Below are 25,730 nucleotides of genomic sequence, written 5' to 3'. Positions count from 1 at the left end.
GGTAATACCATGTTGCATTATGCTAAGTATAACCAATATTGTGTTTATTTATATGATGCTTTTCAGTGGTAGAACCATGCTCTATGAACCTCATCACATGAAAGCAGGGAAAAGTGGGAGAAACTGTTCTATTTTGTTCACTACCATGCTTTTCCATCCTTGGGATGGCAGCCATCCCACGTCCTTTCCCTGCCTTTCCCCACTTCTGTCCGACTTCTCTCTGGATTCGGTCATTGGGAGTTGGATAGCACCTGATTCCTGAAAATTGAGTCTTCCCTCCATTTCCCTGTGTTGTCCTATGGGCAACAACTGAAAGTGGCCTTGTATCATGTGATGATCCATTTCAGCAGCACAGAGTGAAGATTAGGTCAATTGAAGCCCTTGTTAGGGAAAACTACTTTAAAATATACAGCAGAGCATCCAAAAATCAAACAAGATACTTAAAATTGAGCATTAGCTCATAGCAAACAGAGTGTGATGTGCAATTGGCCATGGCTGTAAAGAATTCAGAACTTAGAAGGCAAAATACAGAGTCTAATCTTAAAAATCACAAAGGGTTTATTAATGAGATAGGAATAATAAATACATTTCTTAATAATTAAAGAACTGGATCTGAGCTACTCTAACACCCATCTCTCCTAAGGTTCAAAGAGAGGGAAAAATCACCCATCATTATATCTCTCTTGACACACAAGCAGAGAGAGATCTCAAAGCACACAGCACATACTCCAATGTAAGAAACAGAAGTCAGATTTTAAAAAGCTTGCAGTAGAAAAGTATCCATTTTTCACAACTAATCAGAATGAGAGCAGAATAAGTGAAGAGAGAAGAAAAACAATATATTTCCAACTGTAATACAGGAGACATGGGGGAAGGGAAACCCTCAGACTATTTTAATGTTAATTAACTTCTTTTCATTGAGAACTTGAGACTTGGGCAGTGTGAAGTTAAATCCCAACAATCCTAAGTAACATTTTTTATGATAAAAAGTGTGACCTAATATAAAGAAACATTTTGAAATAATTCCAGTTATATAAAATTACTTGTGTGTTCTTACAAAATATTAAACAACTATTTTGCCTTTATTTCCTTATTACAATTTCCAGATTTTTGTGGCTAGGAAATGTAAATGGGAGGATAATGACTGCACTCCCATATTGCTTGGTGGCTATCATAAGAAATAGACCAGCCAATGTTTGAATATAATATTAGACTAGATAAGCTTTTGGCTTAAACCAGCAGGGGTTTCTAATGTCCTAAAGCCAAGGCTTTGTTGTAAGAGTAAAAAAAAAGTAGTAATCTGGGTAAGGGTGGCCAGAGGGGAGGAAACTGGCTCACATATTGTGGACTACAATCTGAAGATGTTGTCATGCAGTTCTGCTTTTATTTTTCACTGCTATTTAGCTAAAAAAAGGTTGTTTGGGGATAGGTTTACTTAACTTTTTTTACTTCTCTCAAATTATGTTGTTTCTACATATATCTTTTAATATTTAAGGACTCATTTTTCAAATTCAGGAAGCTGGGATAGAAAATGTTTTGTTGTTGCTGAATAATTTTGAAATGATAAAACCATGTAGTAGCATCCTCGGTTCCCTCTCAGAAGCAAGATAAAGTCTTTGGAGAATCAGAAAAGTGTTAAGTGTGCTTTGTTCTGAGGATGTCCTTGGTAAATAGTCAAGGGTGTGATTTAGCTTCGTGCAGCAAAGTGCTTCATAATAGGTTGATGCCTCTGCAGCCAATATTTAAATGTAAGTGCTGGACATGAATTACATGACACACAGAGAGAAGGTTCACTGGATATGCCAATCCCCATTACAATACATAATTCAAATGCCCAGACCAATTCATCTTTCTTACAACTGAAGTGAAAATGCCCATTGTGCTCATAAACATGATCACATAAGGAGTATTTCTGTTTATGGACTCAGTTCACCCAAGGACATTTTCAGTTGGCTTTGTGCCATATCTTCTTTTCCACCTTTCCTACTATTAAAGAAAACTCACAGTAACCCATTAAAGAAAATGTTTAGCCTGTTGATCCCCAAAAAGCTGCTACCAAATATAGTTGCACACTGAAGATCAAATGAAATGATGGGTCTACCACATTTTTGGATGAGGTGCTTTCTTCAATGGTGAAAGATGTCTATATGTTCTAGCATATGATTTTCCTTACATATGTAGCTTACAAGTATACTTTGTTTTGTGAACAAATGTTGGGAGATTCATTTGATAGTGCAATTGCTGAAGTCTGTATGGAAACTGTGTTATGGAAACTAGGTTCGTTTGTGGAAATATACTTCCAATTTATCATCTTGTTTGATCCTACAATCATTTGCTCTGAAGGGATGCATAGAGTGCCCTGTAGGTGAGCCATCCTGAAACAGATTATGGGTTGTCTTGATCACTGCAGAACAATGTGGCCCCATAAATCTAACGAGCATGACTACCCATAGAGGATTGCCTAGCACCTATCTTGTTATTGTTGGAAAATAAGTCAAGTGACTGAATTATTACTCTGGTTTTAATTCCTGGATTTCTCAGTGCTATTGCCTTCTTTATTTTGATATGGTTTCATCAAAGCACCCTAGCAACAAATTCAGTTAAAAAGGAATGCTATTATCAGGGAGATGTGGGGTGTGTGAACTGCATTGAGTGATACCATCTGAGGGAATGACATCAAAATGACAGTCTATAAAAATGTTATGCAGTGGTTCAGCAGAAATTTATAACTTTTTAAACTGAAAATACCCCTGTAGCAGTCCCGTAGCCAGAATTTTGATTCAGGAGGGGCTGAGTTTGATTCGGGGGGGGGGGGGGGGGGAGTCTGAGTGAAAGAGGGTCTACCCTAGCAAACCTTTTGTATTGTTACCCCAATACCCCCATGCATATGGGATATATTGAGCATGGTGATCAGATCATGATATGAATAAACATAACAGTTTAAATAATGTACTAGTAAGGCCTTCTTGCGGACCACCATGAGAATTTCAGTGAGGGGGGGGCTGAAGCTCCTCAAGCCCCCCCCCCCCCCCCCCCCGGGCTACATGCCTGCCCCGTAGTAAGATATAACTACAAAAACATGTTTCATAAGCCCAGTGTACATGTGCTGCAGCCATACACCTATACTAAATTACTTTTTGAACACTCTAATATGAATGCACTTCAGTTAAAACTGTCATGATTACCCACTTCAAATCACATATCATCTGCATGCAGTACAAGGATGTGTTGTTGTTTTTTACTCCTGGTTTTTCAGAGTCACTGATTTTATCAAATTTCCTGGTATTTTTGCGACAATATTGTGGTCTGGTACTGGAGGTGATCCGTGGAGGAGACATCCACCCTAGTGACATCACTAATGTAGCTAGAAATTTCCTGTAAAAATAAATAAATAAATGGAGCTGAACAAGCAATTCACAGGACAGTTTAATACAAAGTCACCCTTTGCTTCCCCAATCCCCACAGGCAGCTACTTAAATGTATACTTAAAGTCTACATTTCAAAGGGCCTGTATTCCCATTAACAGAGTTGAGGGCCATTTCTGAAGCCATCAAATCTTATTAAGAGCTATGCTTTCATGAAGAAATCAGAAAATTTATAAAAAGGATAGGGTCACAGAAATGCCATAATTAATTATAATAAATGCTTGATTTGCACATTGGAATGTATTCATTTGAGCAAGAAGGGACCGCTGCCAAAGGAGGATACAAACGGGAATTACTGGCTATCTATGAAAGCAAAGACTGGCCTTCCTAATGTATATCTAGTTCATTTTTCAAACATCCTTTATCGGATCTGTTTCCTATAGACAATGGAGGACTGTGCTGCTTAGATTTTAAAAAATGTTCCCAAACTAACAGCAGTGCCTAAAACATAGAGACTCCTTTAAGAGGTAGTAGGTACTTGGAGCCACCGAATCAGAGTCATTAAGCAAATGAATTACTTCATGAGATTTATGGTAAACAGTGCACTATTTCTGAGGAAGTTTAGAGGAGAAAAGAAATGACAGATACAATAAATGAAAGAGAGATTTTAATATAAGATTATTCCCAGCAGTATCATTTAAGACTTCCTTTTTATTTGTTTTTCTTCTCTTTGATTTCTAAATGGAGCTGCTTACCGAGCAGATAAATAGCACAGTTTGTGCAAAAAGCTTTTTAAGACATATAAAAAGAGATATAGAATTCTCAAAATTTCAAAAAATAAAATTACTGGATGGGATTTGATAGGTTTGTAGAACTACTGGTGGGCATTAATGTAGATATGAACTTGAACAAGGATATATGTGATATCTTCTAGTGAAAATAGTTTCCTGGTGGTTTTCTAGGTATGTCCAGTCTGGCACTTGGACACAATAACTCATGACCAACACTACCTATGTAGTAGTGTTGTAGTTACCTATGTAACACTCCCCACCTCTGCATAAAGACATTGGCAGATTTTTCTACTTTGATAGGGTTTGGTAGGACCTTGACTATTTCACTAGAAAAACATTTTGCATGATGTAGCAGTTTGGACATTGGACTATGACTCTGAAGACCAAAGTTCAATTCCCCAATTGCCCATTGATACCCACTATGTGATCTTGGCAAGTCATATACTCTAGTCCCAGAAAACCACATGATAGGGTAAGCAATGGATGTGGGTGCATTATTTGTTCCATTTGTTTCATTTGAGTATTCATTTTGTACTGTCCATTTTCAGATGAAACAAACGGTGAAATGAAAGAGAAAGTTGCACCATTTCCATTTCTTTGTTTGGTTTTTGGGTGGCATGACTTTCCTCATGTGGCCCAAGGAGTTCTTCCACATGCATCAGGAGAGGAGGAGGAGGTGTTTGGGCCAAACAGAGCCCAAGAAAACAGTGACATCACCAGGCTATATGTCTCCTCTGTATAGCCAGAGGAAAACATCTCAGAATTAGTGGTATCTTAAGCCCTGCCTTTAACCTTAGGGCTCCTCTGCAGATCGAGAAGAAGGGAAAGAGGAAATATTTTAAAGGAGATTTTATTTATAGAAAGAAAAAAATCCCTAAAAATCAGGAGATGACCCAAATGTTAGAAACCTTGGTGGACTAAGAGTGATTGATGTGCCCTCCATGTGTGGTGATTTTCACCCCTCTAGTCCTAAAACTGAGGGGAAGGAGAGCCTGGGAAGGCCACCCATGTTGGCCAATGGTCTGAAAATTTTCGTTCATTCAGAAGAAAGAACGAAACAGCTCATTCAGAAAGGCCCCCATTTATGGAAGCAGCATTCAAAAACGAAAACGTGACCATGCGAATTAAACAAATGATTCTATACAAATGCACAAGACTAGTAAGCAATAAGCTAGAAATGACTGTGGGTACACAACAACAATAACAATAGTTATTTGCATAACTGAAAAAAACATTTATTCTAGGATTCCTAGGCTGATATCTCTGTTTATGTGTTCAAGTTTCTAGATTAAGGAACAGTAAAAAAAAAAAAAAGCTAAATGGAGACTTTATGCCAATTGATTTTTTTTTAAAAAAAAGCAATTATTCATTTGAAAGACCTGTTGCTTTCCTACATTGAAATTGTTTAGAATCATGCTCTTTGGAAAAGTTACAGCCCTACGCTAGAGTATAGTTGTGACTCTGGACGTGCTGCTTTCTGGTCTCAAAATCTTGCTATTTGAAGGCTATGTTGATGGTACTGGATTCTTCAGTTTGTGCTTTCTATTCACTTCCTCCTTCTATGCACTCCTTCGCACATTTAGCTTTTGTAATCTTTCTCATATTTAATACACACACACAGAATTACCAAAAGCAACTGTTTAGGAACAGAAAAGGTTGTGCCCATTAAGTAGAAGCCAATGTTGCTAGCTGCCATTCAACTAAACCAGTGGTTCCCAACCTGTGGTCCGTGGACCACCACTGGTCCACAAGAATGAAAATATGGTTCACATCCTCACCATTACTATACCATTGCTTTGAAACCATGCTCAAGGAGAGTGATTGGTCTCGCGAAACTCTTATAGTATCGAGGCAATGTGGATGTCATGAGCAGAGAGGCTGACTACCCATGAAAGATTAGTACTACCTTATCAGTTCTAGATTATTAAATATTGTTTTCTGTGGGTGAGAAGATAGTACTGGGTGGTATATGTTCTGTATCAGAAACTAGAGGTGATGTGGTATATTCAATGCAATTTTCTTAATCAGCAACCCAAATAACCAAACTAAATCTAAAGTTGACCAAAAACTGATTCATAACCCTTTTAGCACATTTTGGTACCAAAAGAAAAAAGAAGAGAGTGGTCCCTGGTCAAAATGATCACTGTTCAAGTGATCCCAGATTTTTTAAAAAAGGCTGGGAACCACTGAACTAAATAGAAAATGAGGAGAAAGGGGGAAACTAAGCAGTCACAAAAAGCCTTTGGGAAAAGAAGCTTCATAGAGGCATTGTTAACTGAGGGATGTCTCTGCACTGGGCAGTATGTCTATTCCTTACCTAGGAACAAGTCTGACTAAACTAAATGGGGTTTTGCATAGGTATAAATCTACTGGTAGACTGCAATCCTGTGTACTCAGTTACATGATAATCAGTCCCATAGCATGCAAGGGGACTTACTTGCATAGACTGTATGCCTTAATCTAATTCTCTACTGTGCTCAATCACATTCCACTTTTTAGCCTACATAGAACCCGTTATTTGGCTATTAATATGTGAGAGCACGGGTTGAAGTCAGTATGTCCTGCTGGTGCAACTTATTCATTAGATGATTGATTGACAGGATTTTACTTTTGAAAAAGGAGTCCAGGCATGTGGCTGGACAGCTCCCTGCACAGTTTCTTACATCAGAGCACTCAGTGACCGTGCCTTTAAAAGCAGCCAAAGTAAGGCAGATTAACAAAGAGTTCACCTCTGGCTGCAAGGATCAGTGTAAAAAACACAAAATGTAAAACTTACAAGAAATTCTGACAAAAGAAATTCTGACAAAATGGACAAGAAGTTTCTCATTCGACCTAGTGCTTTGAAAGCAATAGCTTTTAAGCTAAATCAAGGCACTCAAGATCAATACTGTACACATATTTAGGCAAAAAGTGGCATTGGGCAAGAATACAAAGCACCTGTATTCCACAGCTGAAGCTTATTTAGCTAAAAGGAAACCTGCATACATAATGAACCTGCAGACCTACTTATGTAACTTATGGGGTTATACAATTATTTATGGTCTTATAAAATTACATACCTGCTAGTCATAATGTTCTACTCTAACAATTTGCTGGATTGAAAAGCTCCTTCAACTGGCTGTTACTGAAACTGGTATATGCGCACAGAAGAAAGAAAGAGAGAGAGAGAGAGAGAAAGAAAGAAAGAAAGAAAATCAGTCCTGTAACAAATATCTTAAGGAAGGGGGCAGTGTCTAAAAAATCTTAAAACAGTAGCTTTTAAGCTTAAAACAGGGGATGCCATACCTGAACCAGGCAGAAGGAAGAGGGAGAAATCAATTACTATGCAGTCAACATGCAACTTGATATCCACCCTATATTTTGGTTGAAACAATCATGCTGCAATAGCCAATAAGACCTGCTGTTGTAGTGAAATGTCTTAAAACTGCAACCATCAATTTAGAACAAGTGTGGCATCTTCTGGAGCTCCCTTGGGGTCTTATGTTCTGTCACAGCCTTGTAACCAATTTCCAGTGGTGCAGCAATGGAGGGTGAAACAGAGGAAGCCTTTAAAACAAAGTATTTTAGGAAAACATGCCTTATGTTTAGTATGATCAGTAATCCTGAAAAGTTTTGGAAGTGCTGATCATAATGAAACCATGGTATTTCATGTCAGTTATTTCTGCATTGGAATATTTTGGCAGTACTGTTCAGGTGTTTGGCCACAGAGAACCTGTGGGTTGGTGAACAGAAGTCCACTGAAGTTTTGATATCAATAGAAGCTGTTGGCTTCCCAGTGAGGAGGATGAGGAATCCCCTCAGGATTGTAGTCAAAGCTTTACAGAAGTTTACCAAGTTGCTGAACACAATGTCTAAAATAAATTCAAAATCTTGAAGAATGGTTGGTTTGAAGTTCCAACTTAAATCTAGAAAGGCTTCATTGCCCCTCTCACATGGGCCTCACCAGCCACCATTGTGTGGTACATATTATTTGGTTCTGCACCATTGTCCTCTTGTGGCTTTTGCTAACCTAAAGCAATATAGACCATCTCATGTTGGAATAATTGGATACATGGATGCACCATTTTATATTATTATAACTATAATAGCTAAGCTAAGTTTAATTTAATTTGGCAAAAATGGCAGAAGGGTTTTGTTTGTACTAGAAAATATTTCCAAAATAGCAGGGTAATATTCACATCTTCCAAAGGCAATGTTCACACAGCCTTAGGATTTCAGTATCTTAAATGTTTATGCACTAAAGTGCATTGCTATCAATGACAGCACTATTTTGTGCTTATGCAGATAAAATGTGTCAGAAAGCCCAAGGAAATCTTCCCTGTCTTTCAAAACATTTGTACACACACATCCACACTGTGACTAAGACCCTGCATGTAAAGAGAAGCATGTAAAAATCCTCTGTTCTGTCTTCCCTCTTTTTTTTATGCAGGACTCAGCTTTGTCCTGCAAAGGGGGTCAAGGGAAACATCCAGCTATGTTCTCATAGGTAGATAATAGTAAAACCATTTGTGAGATCTTCCAAAGGTTCTCTAAATATTCTACAAGATAATGTTTTCATTGTCTATTAGGCTACAGAGAGAAACCTGTATGTTTCTTGCCACCCCAACCAATATAGGGCCATGTTAGAGGATCCCTGCAGAAGCAAGATGAGTCTTAAAGTGCTGGAGGTCATTGCATGAAGAAGTTAGCATATCTCTTCTTCTCCAATGAACATGAAAAGACATACTTGGTTCTACACTAAGGTACGAACTGAATGTCAGTCACATCTCGGTCCTCATTTTCTGTTTCCATGGAAGTTGGTCTTTACAACAATATTGCAAACGTAAGTGCTAGTTGCTGGGTTTTCCTCTTCCCTCCTAATCTTTTTCTTAATTGCATCATATCTTTTGGACTGTAGGTTCAACAGCAAGCTAAAGTGATATAAATTAAAAAAATGCAGTATTGTAGAACAATTGCTGTTTAGGTTCTTGTGGGTTTTTTCGGGCTATAGGGCCATGTTCTAGAGGCATTTCTCCTGACGTTTCGCCTGCATCTATGGCAAGCATCCTCAGAGGTAGTGAGGTCTGTTGGAATTAGGACAATGGGTTTATATATCTGTGGAATGGCTGGGGTGGGGCAAGGAGCTCTTCCCTGCTGGAGCTAGGTGTGAATGTTTCAACTGACCACCTTCATTAGCATTTGAAGGCCTGGCTGAGCCTGGGAAAATCCCCTGTTAAGAGGTGTTAAGCTGTGCCTGGTTGTTTCCTCTCTGCTGTTTTGCTGTTATAATTTTAGAGTTTTTTAATACTGGTAGCCAGATTTTGTCCATGAAAATGAAGATATATAAACCCATTGTCCTAATTCCAACAGACCTCACTACCTCTGAGGATGCTTGCCATAGATGCAGGTGAAACGTCAGGAGAAATGCCTCTAGAACATGGCCCTATAGCCCCCCCCCAAAAAACCCACAAGAACCTAGTGATTCCAGCCATGAAAGCCTTCGACAATAAATTGCTGTTTACTTCAATAGGAGACTCACCAGGTTGAGGGACCAATCGAGCATTCTAATGTACTATTATATATTTGCAATACATAGACTGTTTCTCAACACAGTATTAAAGAGTAGGGTTCCCCATTCTGAGATCCCTGCCTACAAGATACATTGCTAGTTTTATACAAGAATGCACTTTTCTGTAATAATGCCATATTATGATCATTGTGGCCTATATCCATCTTAACTAAACTAGAATAGACTTACGGGTTCTATTGGAACTTGGTAGGTCAAAAACTTATATGAATCCCATTGATACTGTGGATCTACTGTAGTGGGGGTGAACAATTTCATTTGGGCTTTGTATTAGACCTTCCTAAATGAAATTAGTCTCTACTTACCTCCTGGAGACCTAAGGCTCATTTGATCATAGAAGCTAACCAAGGTCAGCCCTAGTTAGTACTTAGGCAGAGAATTACCAACAAATATCAAGTGCTGTAGACTAGATTTCAGAGGAAGGAAATGGCAAACCACCCAAATATTGAAAATCATGGGGTTCCCAGAATTCAATAAACTAATTGAGGGCACAGACACATTCGAACTCCAAAAATCCCTTGGTCAAAATCCTTAGTTTCATGCTCTGCACAGGCCTTTTTTTTGAGCTGGAAATTCAGTTCTCTTGATTACAGCTGCAGTCTTCAGGACACTTTCACACTTCTGTGTGACCTTGCAGCATTTCCAGGGAGCAAAAGTCATCAGCAATAAAGTGGCTTAAAATAATTAGAGTGTGACTAATTTTGTTGTCACACCACTTCTTTTAACCCAGGCTTCTACAGAGTAAACAACTGGGCACCCTTTAAAATATCTTGTCCTTGAAGGTAGCTGCAGGGTGAAATCCACCCAGCGGCTTATTGAGCATCTTCAGAGGTAATTCAGCTGCTTTAACGGGTCCCATGGGATTGCATTGGCTTCGAGTAGCTGTATTTGTAGTAATTATGAAATAAGACAGCACATATAACTTTAACAACTCATTTTAAGGGCTCTACAAGATTAGACAAAGCACGACTACTGTTTGATAAGTTTTTTTTCCTGCCACAAGAGGCAAAGGATAAAAAAACATGTAAGATTATAAGGAATTGATCTCAATGTATAATGTCTCTACATTCATCTACCCAAGCATCTGCTGTTTCATACAAGGACACTGTCTTTATTTAAGCAGCATAAGGACCTACTGATTTCATAAATATTTCCTCGATCTTCCCAAGTCCCAAGTCCCTCACAACAGGAGCTCTTGCCATAATCTTGGATCAGAACACAGAACTGATGAATTATATAGATCAGTATGTGGCCAAAATGCAACCCTCCATTATATGGTAGCATTCCTTCCCATTGGATGTGCTGATAAGGACTGATAGGATTTGCAGTGGTAAAGCATTTGGGGGGCCACACATTGCTAACTACAAATTAGATAAACACCATCCTATCCATCACAATTCACTTCTGCCAGCCTACCAAACATTTGCTAACCTTTCTCTCCCAGTGAATCCCCACATGAGTACATGCAGAGAATGATGTAGTGGTGAAAGAAATGTAGATTCATCCAACAATCCAGGTCTCGTCCTAACTCTAGTCACATGTTTATTTGTTCAGTCACTTCCAACTCTTCGTGACTTCATGGGCCATCAAAGCTCCCTATCAGCCATGGCCATCCCCAGCTCCTTCAAGGTCAAGCCAGTCACTTCAAGGATATCATCCATCCATCTTGCCCTTGGCCGGCCTCTCTTCCTTTCCCTTTCATTTTCCCCAGCATCATCCTCTTCTGCATTATGTCTTCCCATTATGTGGCCAAAGTACTTCATCTTTTGCCTTTAATATCCTTCCCTCCAGTGAGCAGTCAGGCTTTATTTCCTGGAGTATGGACTGGTTGGATCTTCTTGCGGTCCAAGGCACTCTCAGAATTTTCCTCCAGCACCACAATTCAAAAGTGTCTATCTTCCTTCATTCAGCCTTCCTCATGGTCTAGCTCTCACATCCATAGGTTGCTACAGGGAATACCATTGCTTTAACTATGCAGATCTTTGTTGCTAGTGTAATGTCTCTACTCTTCACTATTTTATCGAGATTGGTCACTGCTCTCCTCCCAAGAAGTAAATAGTCTCTTGATTTCCTGGCTGCAGTCTGTGTCTGCAGTAATGTTCATGCCAAAAAATACAAAGTCTGTCACTGCCTCCAAGTTTTCTCCCTCTATTTGCCAATTATCAATCAGTCTGGTTGCCATCCACCCATCCAAGCTTACTTTGCCACTTATCTGCTATTGCATGCTGGGCATCATGGGCAAAATTGTTTCCTATGCACATAGATGCAAGCCCCATAGAAATCCTATGGGTTATTTAAGTAGACATGAATAGAAACGAACTGTAAGCTGACCATCTTGCTAAAACAGCATATTTCCATTACCTTTCCTGCAACAGCTCACAAAGTGAATCCTGCTTCTGATTACATCAGCATTAGAAAGCCATTTGAAGTCTTAGTTACAACCTTCTACATTTCCATGACATGGTGTTTAAGACCATCAAGAGCTGCTGTGATTTTGTGATGTGACTTTATATGCTTTTATAGTTTTAACCTGGATTGTTTTAATACTAATGTTGTTGAATACTGTTTTAATATTTGTATATTTTAAGTTGTATTGAAATGCTTTTAGTTGTGAACCACTTTGAGTCTTTGTATGGAGAGAAAAATGGGATATAAATAAACATAATGATAATAATAAACATAATAATAATAACAAGAATAATCATGTTTATCTCTAGGTCAGGGGTCCTCAAACTAAGGCCCGGGGGCTGGATGCGGCCCCCCAAGGTCATTTACCCGGCCTTAACTCAGGGTCAACCTAAGTCTGAAACTACTTAAAAGCACACAACAACAAAAACAATCCTATCTCATCAGCCAAAAACAGGCCCACATTTCCCATTGAAATACTAATAAGTTTATATTTATTAACATTGTTCCTCATTTTAATTATTGTATTGTGTATAAGTGTTTTTTGCACTACAAATAAGATATGTGCAGCGTGCATAGGAATTCATTTTTTTTTCAAATTATAATCCGGCCCTCCAACAGTTTGAGCGATTGTGACCTAGCCCTCTGTTTAAAAATGTGTGGACCCCTGCTCTAGGCGAATCCCGATGCCCCCTTCCCCCCACATTAATAATAAAGGGAATGAATGGAGTGGCCTAAGATATAAACTATAGCAATATTAATCTAAAGCACCACTAGCATATAAATACAATGCTCATTTTTTCTTATGTTTTGTTTAGATGGGATCTCTGAACCGAAAATGTGTCTCAAAACAAATCTTATCAAGCAAAGATAAGAATGATGTGCAATGTTATTGATTGCGTTCTTTTCACCATTCTGTCCCTGATGTGCTCTCACCATAGCCTTTTCGTTCATCTTTAATACATACCACCTACTGTTTGGATCAAAGCACTACGTTTTCACCTTAATATGTTATTCTTCTCTTCACCCAAAAGCTCACTGTTGAAATACATAAATAAATGAAATGCATGCTGTGCTGGACAACCTCATTCAACATGGTATACACACATACACATGCGATATATATATATATTCAACATGGTTTATTTATATAAAACAGCATTAAAGGAAAACAGTATATATAAACTCTATGTGTTACATAGTAGAAAATATATTTTACACTACAGGAAGGCATAATATGACTTCCTCTTAATCAGAGATTATGATCGATATATATATTTGAACTTCCATAGAATGTTATCTTTATTTTATTTCTATTAACTGCCTATTTCAACTATCTCTCTCACACACTATGTCTTGATCTCTCCAACCTATCTAATCTTGTCTTCACCAAAGTAACAACCATGACCCAGTCCTTCTTAATATTAGGCCTCTTCTACACTGACATATAATTCAGATTATCACATTATCTGCTTTGAACTGGATTATATGAGTCCACACTGCCATATCATCCTGTTCAAAGCAGATAATCTGGATTTTATATGGCAGTATAGAAGGGACTAAATGATTTCTCCTTGATCAGAAATTTTAATTTGGATGTTTCAGACAATTCATACATTTTGGCCAAGCAATCCTTTTTTGTTGGCATATAAAATTATCACAGCTGCTATCATATATCGAAGAATCCTTTGTATTTCACCTCCAAATATACCTCGCCCAAATATACCTCCCAACAAATACAATTTTGGTCTTTTCTGTTATTTTTTTATTTTTTTCTGCCATGTGTATTTCAATCCAGTATTTCTGTGCTTTTGTCATATGGCAAAATATTCCTAACCAATATAATTTCATATATCATTTTAGCACCTTTAAGAATGATTTCTAAGTAATTATAGAAAGTATTTCTATTTATATACATAATTAGACTGGATGCTTTTGGATGGGAGAAGATTCTATCTTTCTATATAGATTTCTATATTTCCTTTATATTCATGTCTACTGGTCAAAGGACATTTAATCAACTACCAAGCTTGAAAACTTTGTTTTGTTTTGTTTGTTTGTTAAAAATGCAATACAACTGTTTGGCTTGCTCCTGACACGATAAATAAAAAATGGATTTTGTACCCTTGAACTCAACCATCTACAGCTTGATTTTTTTAAAGAAAACCCTAAACAACAAATCTTTATTTTGCCATGTTATATAATGGACATAATTTTACTGTCACATCAATGGATTTTGGTATCCACCAGGGTCCTGGAAACAAACCTTGGCAGATATCAAGGGCCCACCTTGTATTGCCTTTCCCCTGGTCTACCATTATGCCAGTGTGGCGTAATGGTTTGAGTGTTGGACTATGGTTAGACCTACACTGTCATATGATGCAATTTCAGAATGTAATGCATTGATCTGGATTATAGGATTCCATACTGTCATATAATCTAATTCAGTGCAGTTATGGTAATCTGGATTCTGAAATTGCACCAGTGTCAATGTAGATAGGAGCCTTTGTCTCTGAGTTCAAACCCCCTTTACAGCCATGTAAATCCCTGGGTGACTTTGGCCAAATTCCACTCTTTCAGTCTTAGGTTTGCCAGGAGACACAACTTCAAGGCACACAAAACACATTTTGCTGAGTGATTATTCATGCTATTGCTGTACAAAAGAACTGCAATTTTTAATATTGCCCTTTTTTTTGTTTTGTTCCCATTCTCCTTTCCTGTCTATGCACTGTTTCCTGCCTGAGTTTAGGGTCTGATGCTACAGTGCAAAAGACCAGTATGTATGATATAACTATTCTTTAAACTAAGTCATGGGGTGGCAGCCACAATTCTAGAATATTTTGCTGTGCAGCCAGAGCTCAGGGAAAATATTTTCTTTGCTACACCCCCAGCATTCTCCAGTCAGACCAGATATTGCTTGTGTAGAGGGACCATCTTCATGCTAACTGTGTGATTCTAGAAGTATCAAAAGAGGCAATATTTCCATGTTCTAGCTTTATCATGTGAACCCAAGGAGTTTTCTTGACAATCACTCTCAAATAAGGATTGATGGAGATAGGTAGAAAACTGCCTGAACTGTGAGGCAAACCATTTATATGTCAGGAACTACCATGAGAAGAAAAATAAAGCTGTCATGTGGAGGAAGTTGTTTTGCAAGTTTGTTCTTCAATTCCAGCTATCATTTAGGGCCAGCCCTTCCATGGAGCCGACTGGCTGAACTGCTGGTTGAACTGCTGACCTGAAGACCTGAAGGTCAGTGGTTTGAATCTGCAAGATGGGGTGAGCTCCTGCCTGTCAGCCCTAGCTTCCCATGCAGGGACATGAGAGAAGCCTCCCATAGGATGGTAACGCATTCGGGCATTCCCTGGGCAATATCCTTGCAGATGGCCAATTCTCTCACACCAGAAGCAAGTTGCAGTATATTCCCAATTTGGTTTTGACATGATAAAGAGTCCCTCCATTAGACAGAATGAAGCAGTTGTCACATGATGGGAAGAGGCGGCAGAATATTAGAAGAGAATGTAGCTTGCTATCTTCAGGTGCTACTATTTAGTCAATTATTCAATCAATACTCACTTTACCACCAGCACAAGCTTCAAGGCAACAAGTCAAAATGAAGCATAGTTTTGAAAAAAAATAGTCCCTCATTACCATCAAGATTAATTTACCAGTCTTTTGTTGTGTACCTTCAGGTAATTTCTGATCTATAGTGACCCTGAGGTAAACTTATCTCGGATATGTCAGGGCAAGGCCTGTTCACAAAAGTTTGGCTTCTGCTTTCCCCTGAGTCTTGAGAGGAGTGACTTGCTGAAAGAGATCCAGTGCATTTTCTTGGCTGGTCTCTCAGAGTACCAGTAACTACTACAGCTTGTGTATCCAATGTAATGAATGGTTAAGATGTAGTCAGTCTGCCACAGGCATGTAGCCGGGGGGGGGGGGGGGGGCTTGGGGGGCTTCAGCCCCCCCCCCTGAAATTCTCATGGTGGTTCGCGAAAAGCCCTTACTGGTGCATTATTTAAACTGTTATGTTTATTCATATCATGATCTGATCACCATACTCAATATATCCCATATGCATGGGGGTATTGGGGTAATGATACAAAAGGTTTGCTAGGGTAGACCCTCTTTCACTCAGACTCAGCCCCCCCCCCCGAAACTCAGCCCCCCCCCCGAAACCCCCCCTGAAATTTTTTAGCCCCCCCCCTCCCCCGAAACGAAATCCTGGCTACAGGCCTGGTCTGCCAGATCTTCACTCTCTTACTTTCAGGAGTCTTCCAAGATAATGGATACAGGGTATTTGTCATACTCTAAAGTACAGTCCCATCCCATTTGTGGCACATATGCTGGAACTAGCAGTGGAGTACTCTTCTTCTCAGGTGACCTCGCCCATTTCCTCAGAGAGGAATGTGATATTCAGCCAAAGAATGACATTCCAAAGCTTTGTGTGCAGGGAGAGAATAAACTCCGCAGGTTTCTTCCTTGATTTCTATTTTTAATATAATGGGATATTCATTTACTATATTTATGTACCTTCTTGTGACAGAATGGCTTTAGTGCTCCCACCAGGATTTGCAAAAGAGAAAGAAAGGAGGGAATAAGGCTTCTTTAAAACAGTATTCAGTAAATATATCAACCCAAAATGACTGTTGTATCTGCTAATTTATTTTATTTTCCAAGCTTTGATTTCACTCCCTAATTTCTGTTTACTCTTGAGCATGCCAGCTCACTAAGCCAGCTGGAACACCATTGCTTATTCTGGTTTGTCTTAACTTGGATGCTGCAGGGTACCAGATTGTTCAATGTCATGGAGAAATAATAGGCCCATTGCATCCCAGGTTTAAATATATGTAACATCTATATATCTGTGTTAGTTTTACAGGTGCTTTTGTGCTCTTCTAAAATGTGGCAAGAAATCCATCGCTTCCAGCAACAAATGTTCTTCAAGGTCGACTCGAGTGTGTCGCAGCATCCGGAAACAGGACAACTTCACATTTGTTGCTGCTTCAGCAGGACAGCCTTCCTCAGACCACCAGAATGCAATTGTTAGCCTCCAGAATCCAGAGCCCCCCACGGACATCAGCCCCAAGGCAAAACAAAGAGTTTTGCTCGTAGCTCATTACAGCGTTTGAGCAGAACAAAAACTTTCTTTGCTTTTTTTTTTGAACTGAGGAGGAGGCAGAGATGAACAAGAAGGGAACACTGCATTTTGTGAATTCCTAACTTTTCAATGAATAAGTAATGCAAACAGGTGTTGTCTGGAGTACAGATAATCTGCTGTGTAAAGTACTGTGACCATGAAAAAGCGACAATAGGATCTTTGCTAAAGATTGCTTGTGTGTCCAGCAGGTCTTTCCAAATGTCCTTTGAAAAACTTTTCAAAGCGTAAGTGTTAAAGATGTTAGTAGCATTTGAAACGGAGCATGAGTAGCCAGCTTCTAGGATATTAAACAGTCAGGACTTGATCTGGATTAGTGCTACTTCTGAGATGCTTCCCACCTGACTGAATAAAGAATAATTGATAGAGGGCTGCAGGGACTCTGGAATGTACCCAGCTTGCCATTATTTCTGGACTTGTAGCAGGGGTACTCTGGCCAAAATGCCTGGCCAATACTGAAGTAGATAAATTGGCTATCTGATATCATTCTTCTACAAAACTAGCAAATTCTAATTGATTAATTAAGAGTTCTTATTTGATAAGGAGAGAAATTAATTCTTTATAACTTATTCTATTCTAGGTAACAGTTACCTTCCAGCATGAACTATCAACAGTTGTCCAGAACACCCAATAATTTTCAATTTGTATGGATAGATTTGTAATTATATTTTGACTGAAACCTATACTAGACTTTTGACACTGTTATACACAGTACTGAATATTTTATGGCGAATTCATATCTAAGCTCAACATATTGCCTTTTTAAAGAAAGCAGTGGGCTACTGCAAAATAAAACAAACTCTGCTGGAAAGAAAGTGGGTTGGGAAATTTGTGCAACTTTAATTTAAAAGGGTAATTATAGAGACATTATAAACAAATGTTAAAGAATAAAGATTTACTAGAAACATTTCTTTTGCACTAGACATAAATAAACAAATGTTATATTTAAGAAACACCATTTTATGTGCCATTATAAATACATGCTATCTCACGTACACCATTACAAAGATTTAGACACTTTTCTTGCAATCTGAATATTCTTGCATTTATGGATATGCAGTGGAATCAAACCAGGCTGTGGGCAATTTATTGTAATTCAGTTGAAATGCAAGCAGAATGCAATTAACCCTGAATTGACCAATGTTGGCTATGTTCATCTGTATCTGCTTCTTCAAATAGAAGACATGGACATTGTTTGGCATATCCAGCATGCATATTGCTTAATATGGAAATTTGAACTAAATATATATATATGCAGTGGCAATCTACTTCTACAGTACATATGCATACTTTCATTATGACAGGAATCTAAAGAACTATTCACATCCTGTACAACTCATTCTTCCATTTCATTCTTTAAGCCAAGGAGTCCTTGCCTGATGGAGAAATTTACTTTTAGAATCAACAGTTCAGTTCAAAGAGAATTATGTTTCAGACTGTCTAGACAATCATATTTTTATATCATTGTAAAGTATCCTAATCCTGCAAGATTGTATTTATTTGTTTATTAATTACGTAGATTTATGTTACATTTTTCAACCAATGAAGTACGTGTCCACTTTATCCGCACAACAAGCTATTGAAGTAGGCCATGCTGAAAGGGGATGACTGTCCTCCAAGGATGCATCCACATTTAGAATGAATGTAGATTGATACCATTTTAACAGCCATGGCTCAATGGAATCCTGGGATTGATAGTTTGGTGAGGCACCATCACTCCTTGGCAGAGAAGGCTAAAGAAAATGCAAAATTACAACTTATATAATTCCATCATTATCTTACTTACTTACTTGGGTGATCCCTTGTTGTCCGAATATGATGGCCTTCCAAGTACAGTGTCCTGGCGGTGGATATATAGGTGACTATTTTTGACCCGCATGTTCTTCCACAGTGAGAACATCAGTTTCCAGGTGGAGGGTTGTCCTGTTTAGGGCTGGCTTGACATACCTTCCTCTTGGCACATTCCTCCCTTTCGCCCTTCATTCATGCCTCTTTGAATTCTACAGCACTGCTAGTCACAGCTGAATTCCAGTTAGAGCATTCAAGGGCCAGGGCTTCCCAGTTCTCAGTGTCTATGCCACAATTTTTAAGGTTAGCTTTAAGCCCATCTTTAAATTTCTTTTCCTGTCCACATTATGTTTCATGTTCTTGATTTGGGTGTATAGTAATTGCTTTGGGAGATGATGATTGGGCATTCATACAACATGGCCAGTCCTGCGGAGTTGATTACAGAGAAGCATCACTTCAATGCTAATGGTCTTTGCTTCTTCCAGCATGCTGACATTTGTCTGCCTGCCTTCCCAATAGATTTGCAGGATTTTTTGGAGGCAATGGTGATGGAATCGTTCCAAAATTACAACTCCTGTGATTCCATTACATTGAGCCATGCCAGCGAAAACAGGGTCAAACTGCATTCATTCCACACTGTAGATGCACCCCGTTAGCCAGGTGAAAGGTGAAATAATGAGCACTTTATGGCTCATGAAATATTTGAATCTCCCAAGTCCCACTCCAACATTTTAACAACTTTTCCATAGTGACACTCACTAGTGCTTGTGAGATTTGGTGGAGCCAGTCAGAAACTGTACTAAAATAATCCTGGATAGGCAGGGACACAGTGCCTGAGAATTCCTTATATATATGTACAAGAAAACTCAGCAACAGCATGGCAGCGTCATTTAACTATATGTAGGACACTGTCTTTCCTTCATGATTATTATTTGCTCAAAGCCTAAAGAAACCGAAAATAAAATTCCTCTTAACAACCACACCTACGAATTCCAAAATTCTTGCTTCATACTTTGCAGTTGCTCTACTCCAACAAAAAGAAGCTAACAAAAGATATTGCAATAGGAAGGATTGTCATTATGAGTGAAGACACTATCTTGGAAGGCTAACTAAGTGAGTAAGGAAATGACACTGGTTTTCAGTGTATATGAAAGAACAAACATGAGATCAGGAAGCAATGTCAAAAGTGAGGCTTGCCACCAGGAATCATTCGTATCTATTAAAACCATGTTGCCATCACAAACAATAAATATAGGACAGAGATTCAGGTATATAAGGTTTTACAAAATAATTCAGAAAAGCTAGATATCATCAATTAATTCCCCAATTCTTCCAGACAGAATCAGAGTATGGGTGGCTGCATATTTTACAAATTTGTCACTCTTTGGACACCAGATATAGTGCATTCTCCTGGAAAATATTTCTCATTTTACCTTTGAAAGGTAACATATTGAGTCCTCTTACTTTAAGATCAGTTATGTATAAACAAAAATGGAGTACTTTGTTCACCAGATAGGTGTATAGAATGTATTTACACAATTACAATAGATTAGTGCTGCTTTTGCTATCATGAATCCTACAGAATCTTGAAATTTATAACTTGCTAGGTACTTCAAATTCTCTGCTAGAGAGTTCTGATGCATTCCTCTGAATAACAGAGCCAGAGACCTCCACCAGGAATTCTGAGCACAGGAAAACTAAAAATTCCAGGACTCCATATGATGCCATACAGTGGTATTAAAGTAGAGTGGATATCCAATCTGTGATTTCCTTCAGTCTGAGAACAGAAAATGAAACTTGTGGTCCAGGCTCATTTTGTCCTTGTTTACAAGTGAAGAATTAAGACTTAAATGTCCTCTTTCTCAACCCATGAATAATAATGTGATGTACAATATGCCAACGTCAGACGTAATTTTCTGATTTTAGCTTTGTAGAGCAAGAACAACTATATGAACTCTTGGTGAGGGCACCTCCAGGTCAATACAAAGGTCTTTGAGTATCTTCGTGCAAAGGCCATGGAGTACTTCCTCAGTAGACAACCTCGTACAAGCCTGAAAAAAATGAGCCAGCATTTTTTTTATTTGCAAGATAGTTGTAAGAGAACTGAGAAAGAAATGAAGTCAATTACTTTGATGCACCTGGTGAAACTTGCTGCAAGGACAATGAGTCCACTTTTCTGTTTCATTTGCAGCTTCCATGCATTGTACATGAGTTATCTCTGTTCTGGTCCCAAGTTCAGCACTGAGAAAACCCTTGCAGAGTAGCTTCACCAGATCCATAGTGAACTGATGAATTGGCGACTCCTGACACATATTCTGAATGAAGGACCTTAGAATAGGCTTGGAGAATACTCCAGATAATATTGGACTACCATCTCTCTCCATTGGCTATGATGGATAAAATGAATAGGACTGGCAACTCCAAAGTCAGGAGAGTCAGATGTTGGGAGATCAACAGTGGACTCTTCATGTTTTCATGCTTCTTAAACCAGCATCTCAAAAATAACCATAGTCTCATATGCATGTCAAGAAGAAGTGATAAAACTGCCATATTTGTGGGTTTTAATAGGTGACCCCAGCAGGCATTTCTTTCAGTTATTGCAACACTTTTTATGTCTTTCTTCATTTTATACCATACTTTTTTTTTTTGCAATATGGGACCCAAGGCAGTTTACTATATAAGTTTATTTACAGTAGAAATATTAAGAAATTATCTAATGTAAACATATTTTTTAAAACTTAAATAGACAAAGTATTGAAATTCATTTAAAACAATCTGAAAATATTTAAAATGGGTCTAATACATTGAGACCAAAGTGCAGCATACCCCATGAAAAATCCCTTCTGCACAATCAGTTAAAAGTGGAAGGTGAAATAAAAAAAATCTTGCCTATTGGCCTCTCATGGGAGGGAATTCCATAATTCAATGTAATCTAGAAGGCAAAAGGAGTAAATTAATGCCTCCATACTTTGGACATTTCAGGAAATGCCATGGCTTACTGAAATCATGATAATTCACAAAAGAGTTGAAGACCATAGGAAAAGAGGTAGACTACATTATGAGTCATGCATATGGATTGACCTAATAAAGGAAGCCACAGCTCTGAGTTTTTAGGACTTAGCAGGTTGTTAATAATTATGGATATTCAAGATGTCTCTTTAATTTGATTGTCATAAATCATAGACAATGTTATGGCAAATAAAAACAACAAATGTATTTTATGGGCTTTATTTATATTTATCTGGACTGGATGGCCCACGAGGTCTCTTCCAACTCTAGGATTCTATGATTGTGTGATTTGGATGCAATGCAGTTCAGTTGTACTGTGCAGTCAAGCCAGTTTGTCATGTTTTTATGGACCCAGAAAACATTCTAAAATGAACTTTCTTTCAAAGAAATATGGTCTCTGAATTCAAGGATAAATTTAAAGTAAAATGGCAATATAGTTTGTATGTATGTATCTTTACTGTTCTTTTTTTCACTGAAAGTGCCCTTTATGTTTGTCTAATTCAAGAGTTCTCAACCTTTGGGTCTCCCACTTGTTTTGACCTTCAACTCCCAGAAATCCTAACAGCTGATAAACTGGCTGGGATTTCTGGGAATTGTAGGCCAAAACACCTGGGTACCCACAAGTTGAGAACCACTGATCTAATTGTACATCTTTTTAAAAATAGTGTTATTCTCTCTCTCTCTCTCTCTCTCTCTCTCTCTCTCTCTTTTTTTTTTTTTACTAATATGGAATGATGTAAGTCATCTGTTTAATAGATGCCCAATATTGCTTAAAACAAAGCATGCTGACAGCCCAGAATTCAAGAAGTAAATGTGAAATAGTGTTAACTTGGAGATTACCAGGTTCCCCAACTTGGCACCTTCTGCATGGGATACACTATAAATCCTAGTGCCTCCAACTAGTATGACAACTGATTTTGTCCAGCACATTTAAAGTGTGTTAAGTTGGAAAGAGAGAGGTCTTTCAACACAAAGACCCATTTCAATAGGAAGATCTTTAGAAAAGGGAAAAATGTGGGAAGGTTATTAATATGTCACTGTTTAAAAATCTGCTTTAGATTTTAAGTATACCATTAGTTAGTTGATGGATTGGGGTTCATAATGTTAATTCTATGTAACTGGAATCCCATGCACACTTACCTGGAAGTAGATCCAATTAATGGGATTTATTTCTCAGTTGAGGGTTGCATTATTTGTGTATTTTAAAAGCTATTATCTGGATGGTTTCCCCTTGCTTATTTTCCTCATGATCCTTTGGTTGAACATTTTTAAAATGCAGACAGAATAGTGTTTTTGAATAAGCATGGGCTATAATAGCCATGATTTTACATAAGTAGAATGTGTGCATTTTCTGTGATCTCTTTTTTCCATGTAATGATCAAATTCAGCTTCAGTGTGCATCTTTGAGCTGTTGAAAATGTTACAAAATGGTATTGTATATGTTTTGCTTTTGATGAGAAACTATTGTTGGTCTAAAATCATGTCTATACGCTTATAAAGAATTCTTCTTATAAAAGAAATCTGTCAGCTGAGATTTTTCACTTCACAGGGGATGAAAACACATAAATGGATAAGGTCAGCAAAACTGTCTTGGTGAATTAAGTTTCAGTTCTAAACATATCTACCTATGAGTTTGTAATACCTCATTGAACTCAGTAGGATTTGTTTATGAGTTAACATGCACAGGATTCAGGAGTGAATCACTCAGAGCAAATATTTCAAACACTTCATACAGTAAAAAAAAATTCAGTTGTTGACAATCTGCACCTCAAAATGGAAGTAATTAAATAAAGTTTGTTTACATAAAACATTGGACATACCGGCAGTAGTAGATGACCTCCATGTTGTATGGGGAAATACGGTCTTTTGGACAGTCTGGACCTAAGCTGAATAGGGCTCTATAGGTCATGACAAGCACTTTGAATTGTATCCAGAAATGAACAAGAGAGTTCAACACGCCTTATAACTCACCTGAGTCAATATTCTGGCTATAGCATTTTTGTCATGCTGTAGTTTACGGTTTCCAACACCAGCCCACACAGAGTGAGTTACAGGAGTCCGAATGGGGTGCAGTGAAGGCATGTGTCATCATGGCAGGATAGGGTGACTCAAAAGAACACCATCAGCTGATGTCCTAGTTTCAATTATGCAGATGCACTCCTGGCCACTACTGAAACCTGAAACCAGGATCAGAATTGAACTCAAGAGAACATCCAAACCTGAGATTTATGGGGGATGTATCTCCATCTAGCACACGCAGAGTCCCTATTATTTCGACTGATCAGAAGAACCGCTGTCTTGTCTGAATTATATTTCAATGTTTTTGTCCTCTTCCAGTCTGCTATAGCGTCCAGGTATGAGTTTAGCACAGGAATAGCTCTTTGAAATTAGGTTGAAAGGAGTAATAAAGTTGGCATTACTGGTAATCCCTGATCCCCAAACTCCAGATAACCATTCCTGGTGGTTTCATGTAGCTGTTAAATAGTACACTGACCAGGAGCCCATGGTGGCGCAATGGGTTATACCCTTAGGTCAACAGTTCAAATTTGGGGAGAATGGGTTGAACTCCCTGTCAGCTCCAGCTCCCCATGCAGGGACATGAGAGAAGCCTTCCACAAGAATGATAAAATATCAAACATCCGGGTGTCTCCTGGGCAACATCCCTGAAGATGGCCAATTCTCTCACACCAGAAGTAACTTGCGGTTTCTCTAGTTGCTCCTGAGGCACACAAAAAAGTAGACTGACCCCCTAGAGGCCAAGTAATCAAGCCAAGTAATCAAGTAGGAACCCCTTAGTGCCTTGCCCTGTGCATGCCCTTCCAATACAGAACAGAACTACTGAAGAATAGAACCCCCAGGACCCATTCCATAGATGCAACCCAGAAGGTTACCATAGTTAATGGTCATGAAAGCCCCTGAGAACCAATGAGAACACCCCCCCCAATTCAATTATATCAGTAAGTCATCCAGCAAGGTGACTAAAGATGCGTTTGTTCAATAACCATATTTGGAACCAAACAGGAATGGATCTAAATAATTTGAAAGGTTAGAAATTGACTGATTGTTATTTTAAAAAAGATATAAGGAAGCATATTTAGTACCATCTTCAATGATAAAAATAGAGGGTTTTTTTGCATCACTAAAGATTTGCTGCAAGGAGAAATACATCTTTCCTTGAGAACTCACACATCTGCCAGGCTTATGGGTGGAGAAATAAAATGCCTGTGATTATATAAATGAGTACAACTGAGACGGGAGAAAATGCACAAACTTGCTTTCAATAATGAGGGGAGATATGTTTGCATAGCTAAGGGAAAGTATGATAGAAAAGCATTTTAAACTTGTATGGCTGTTCCTACCATCCCCCCACTTCTGAAACACGTTATATTTATCCCTGTTGAAATTCATTTTGTTAGTTTTGACCTTGTTCCCCATTCCATAAAGGTCATATTGAATCTTAATTCTCTGTTCTGAGGTGTTAGCTTCTCCTCCTATTTTGATGTCACTGGAAAATTTTATGAGTATCAAAGTAATTCAAAACAGTTTTGACCAGGACTGAACTTTTCTGGTCTGAAGCAGAATAGTATGAAAAAGATGTATGAATATGCCAGACATGAAAGTCGGACATCTCTCCAACTTCTGGCATGAAG

At 38.3% G+C, this 25,730-nt stretch overlaps 1 protein-coding gene across 2 annotated transcripts in view; it reads left to right on the top strand.

Moving 5' to 3' along the window:
* Window positions 1–23,832, top strand: part of LOC132770702 (vertebrate ancient opsin-like) — a 153,603-nt gene extending 129,771 nt beyond the window's left edge. For both annotated transcript variants that reach the window (XM_060767932.2, XM_067465948.1), the window contains one exon: window positions 17,000–23,832. In XM_060767932.2, coding sequence (XP_060623915.1) covers window positions 17,000–17,257 — 258 coding nt within the window. In that variant the 3' untranslated portion in view covers window positions 17,258–23,832. The remainder of the gene's footprint in view (window positions 1–16,999) is intronic.
* The last annotated feature ends 1,898 nt before the right edge of the window (window positions 23,833–25,730 follow it).

Source organism: Anolis sagrei, chromosome 3 (genome assembly GCF_037176765.1).
Source record: "Anolis sagrei isolate rAnoSag1 chromosome 3, rAnoSag1.mat, whole genome shotgun sequence".
Taxonomy (NCBI): Eukaryota; Metazoa; Chordata; class Lepidosauria; order Squamata; family Dactyloidae; genus Anolis; species Anolis sagrei.
This window is presented reverse-complemented; position numbering and strand designations above follow the sequence as displayed.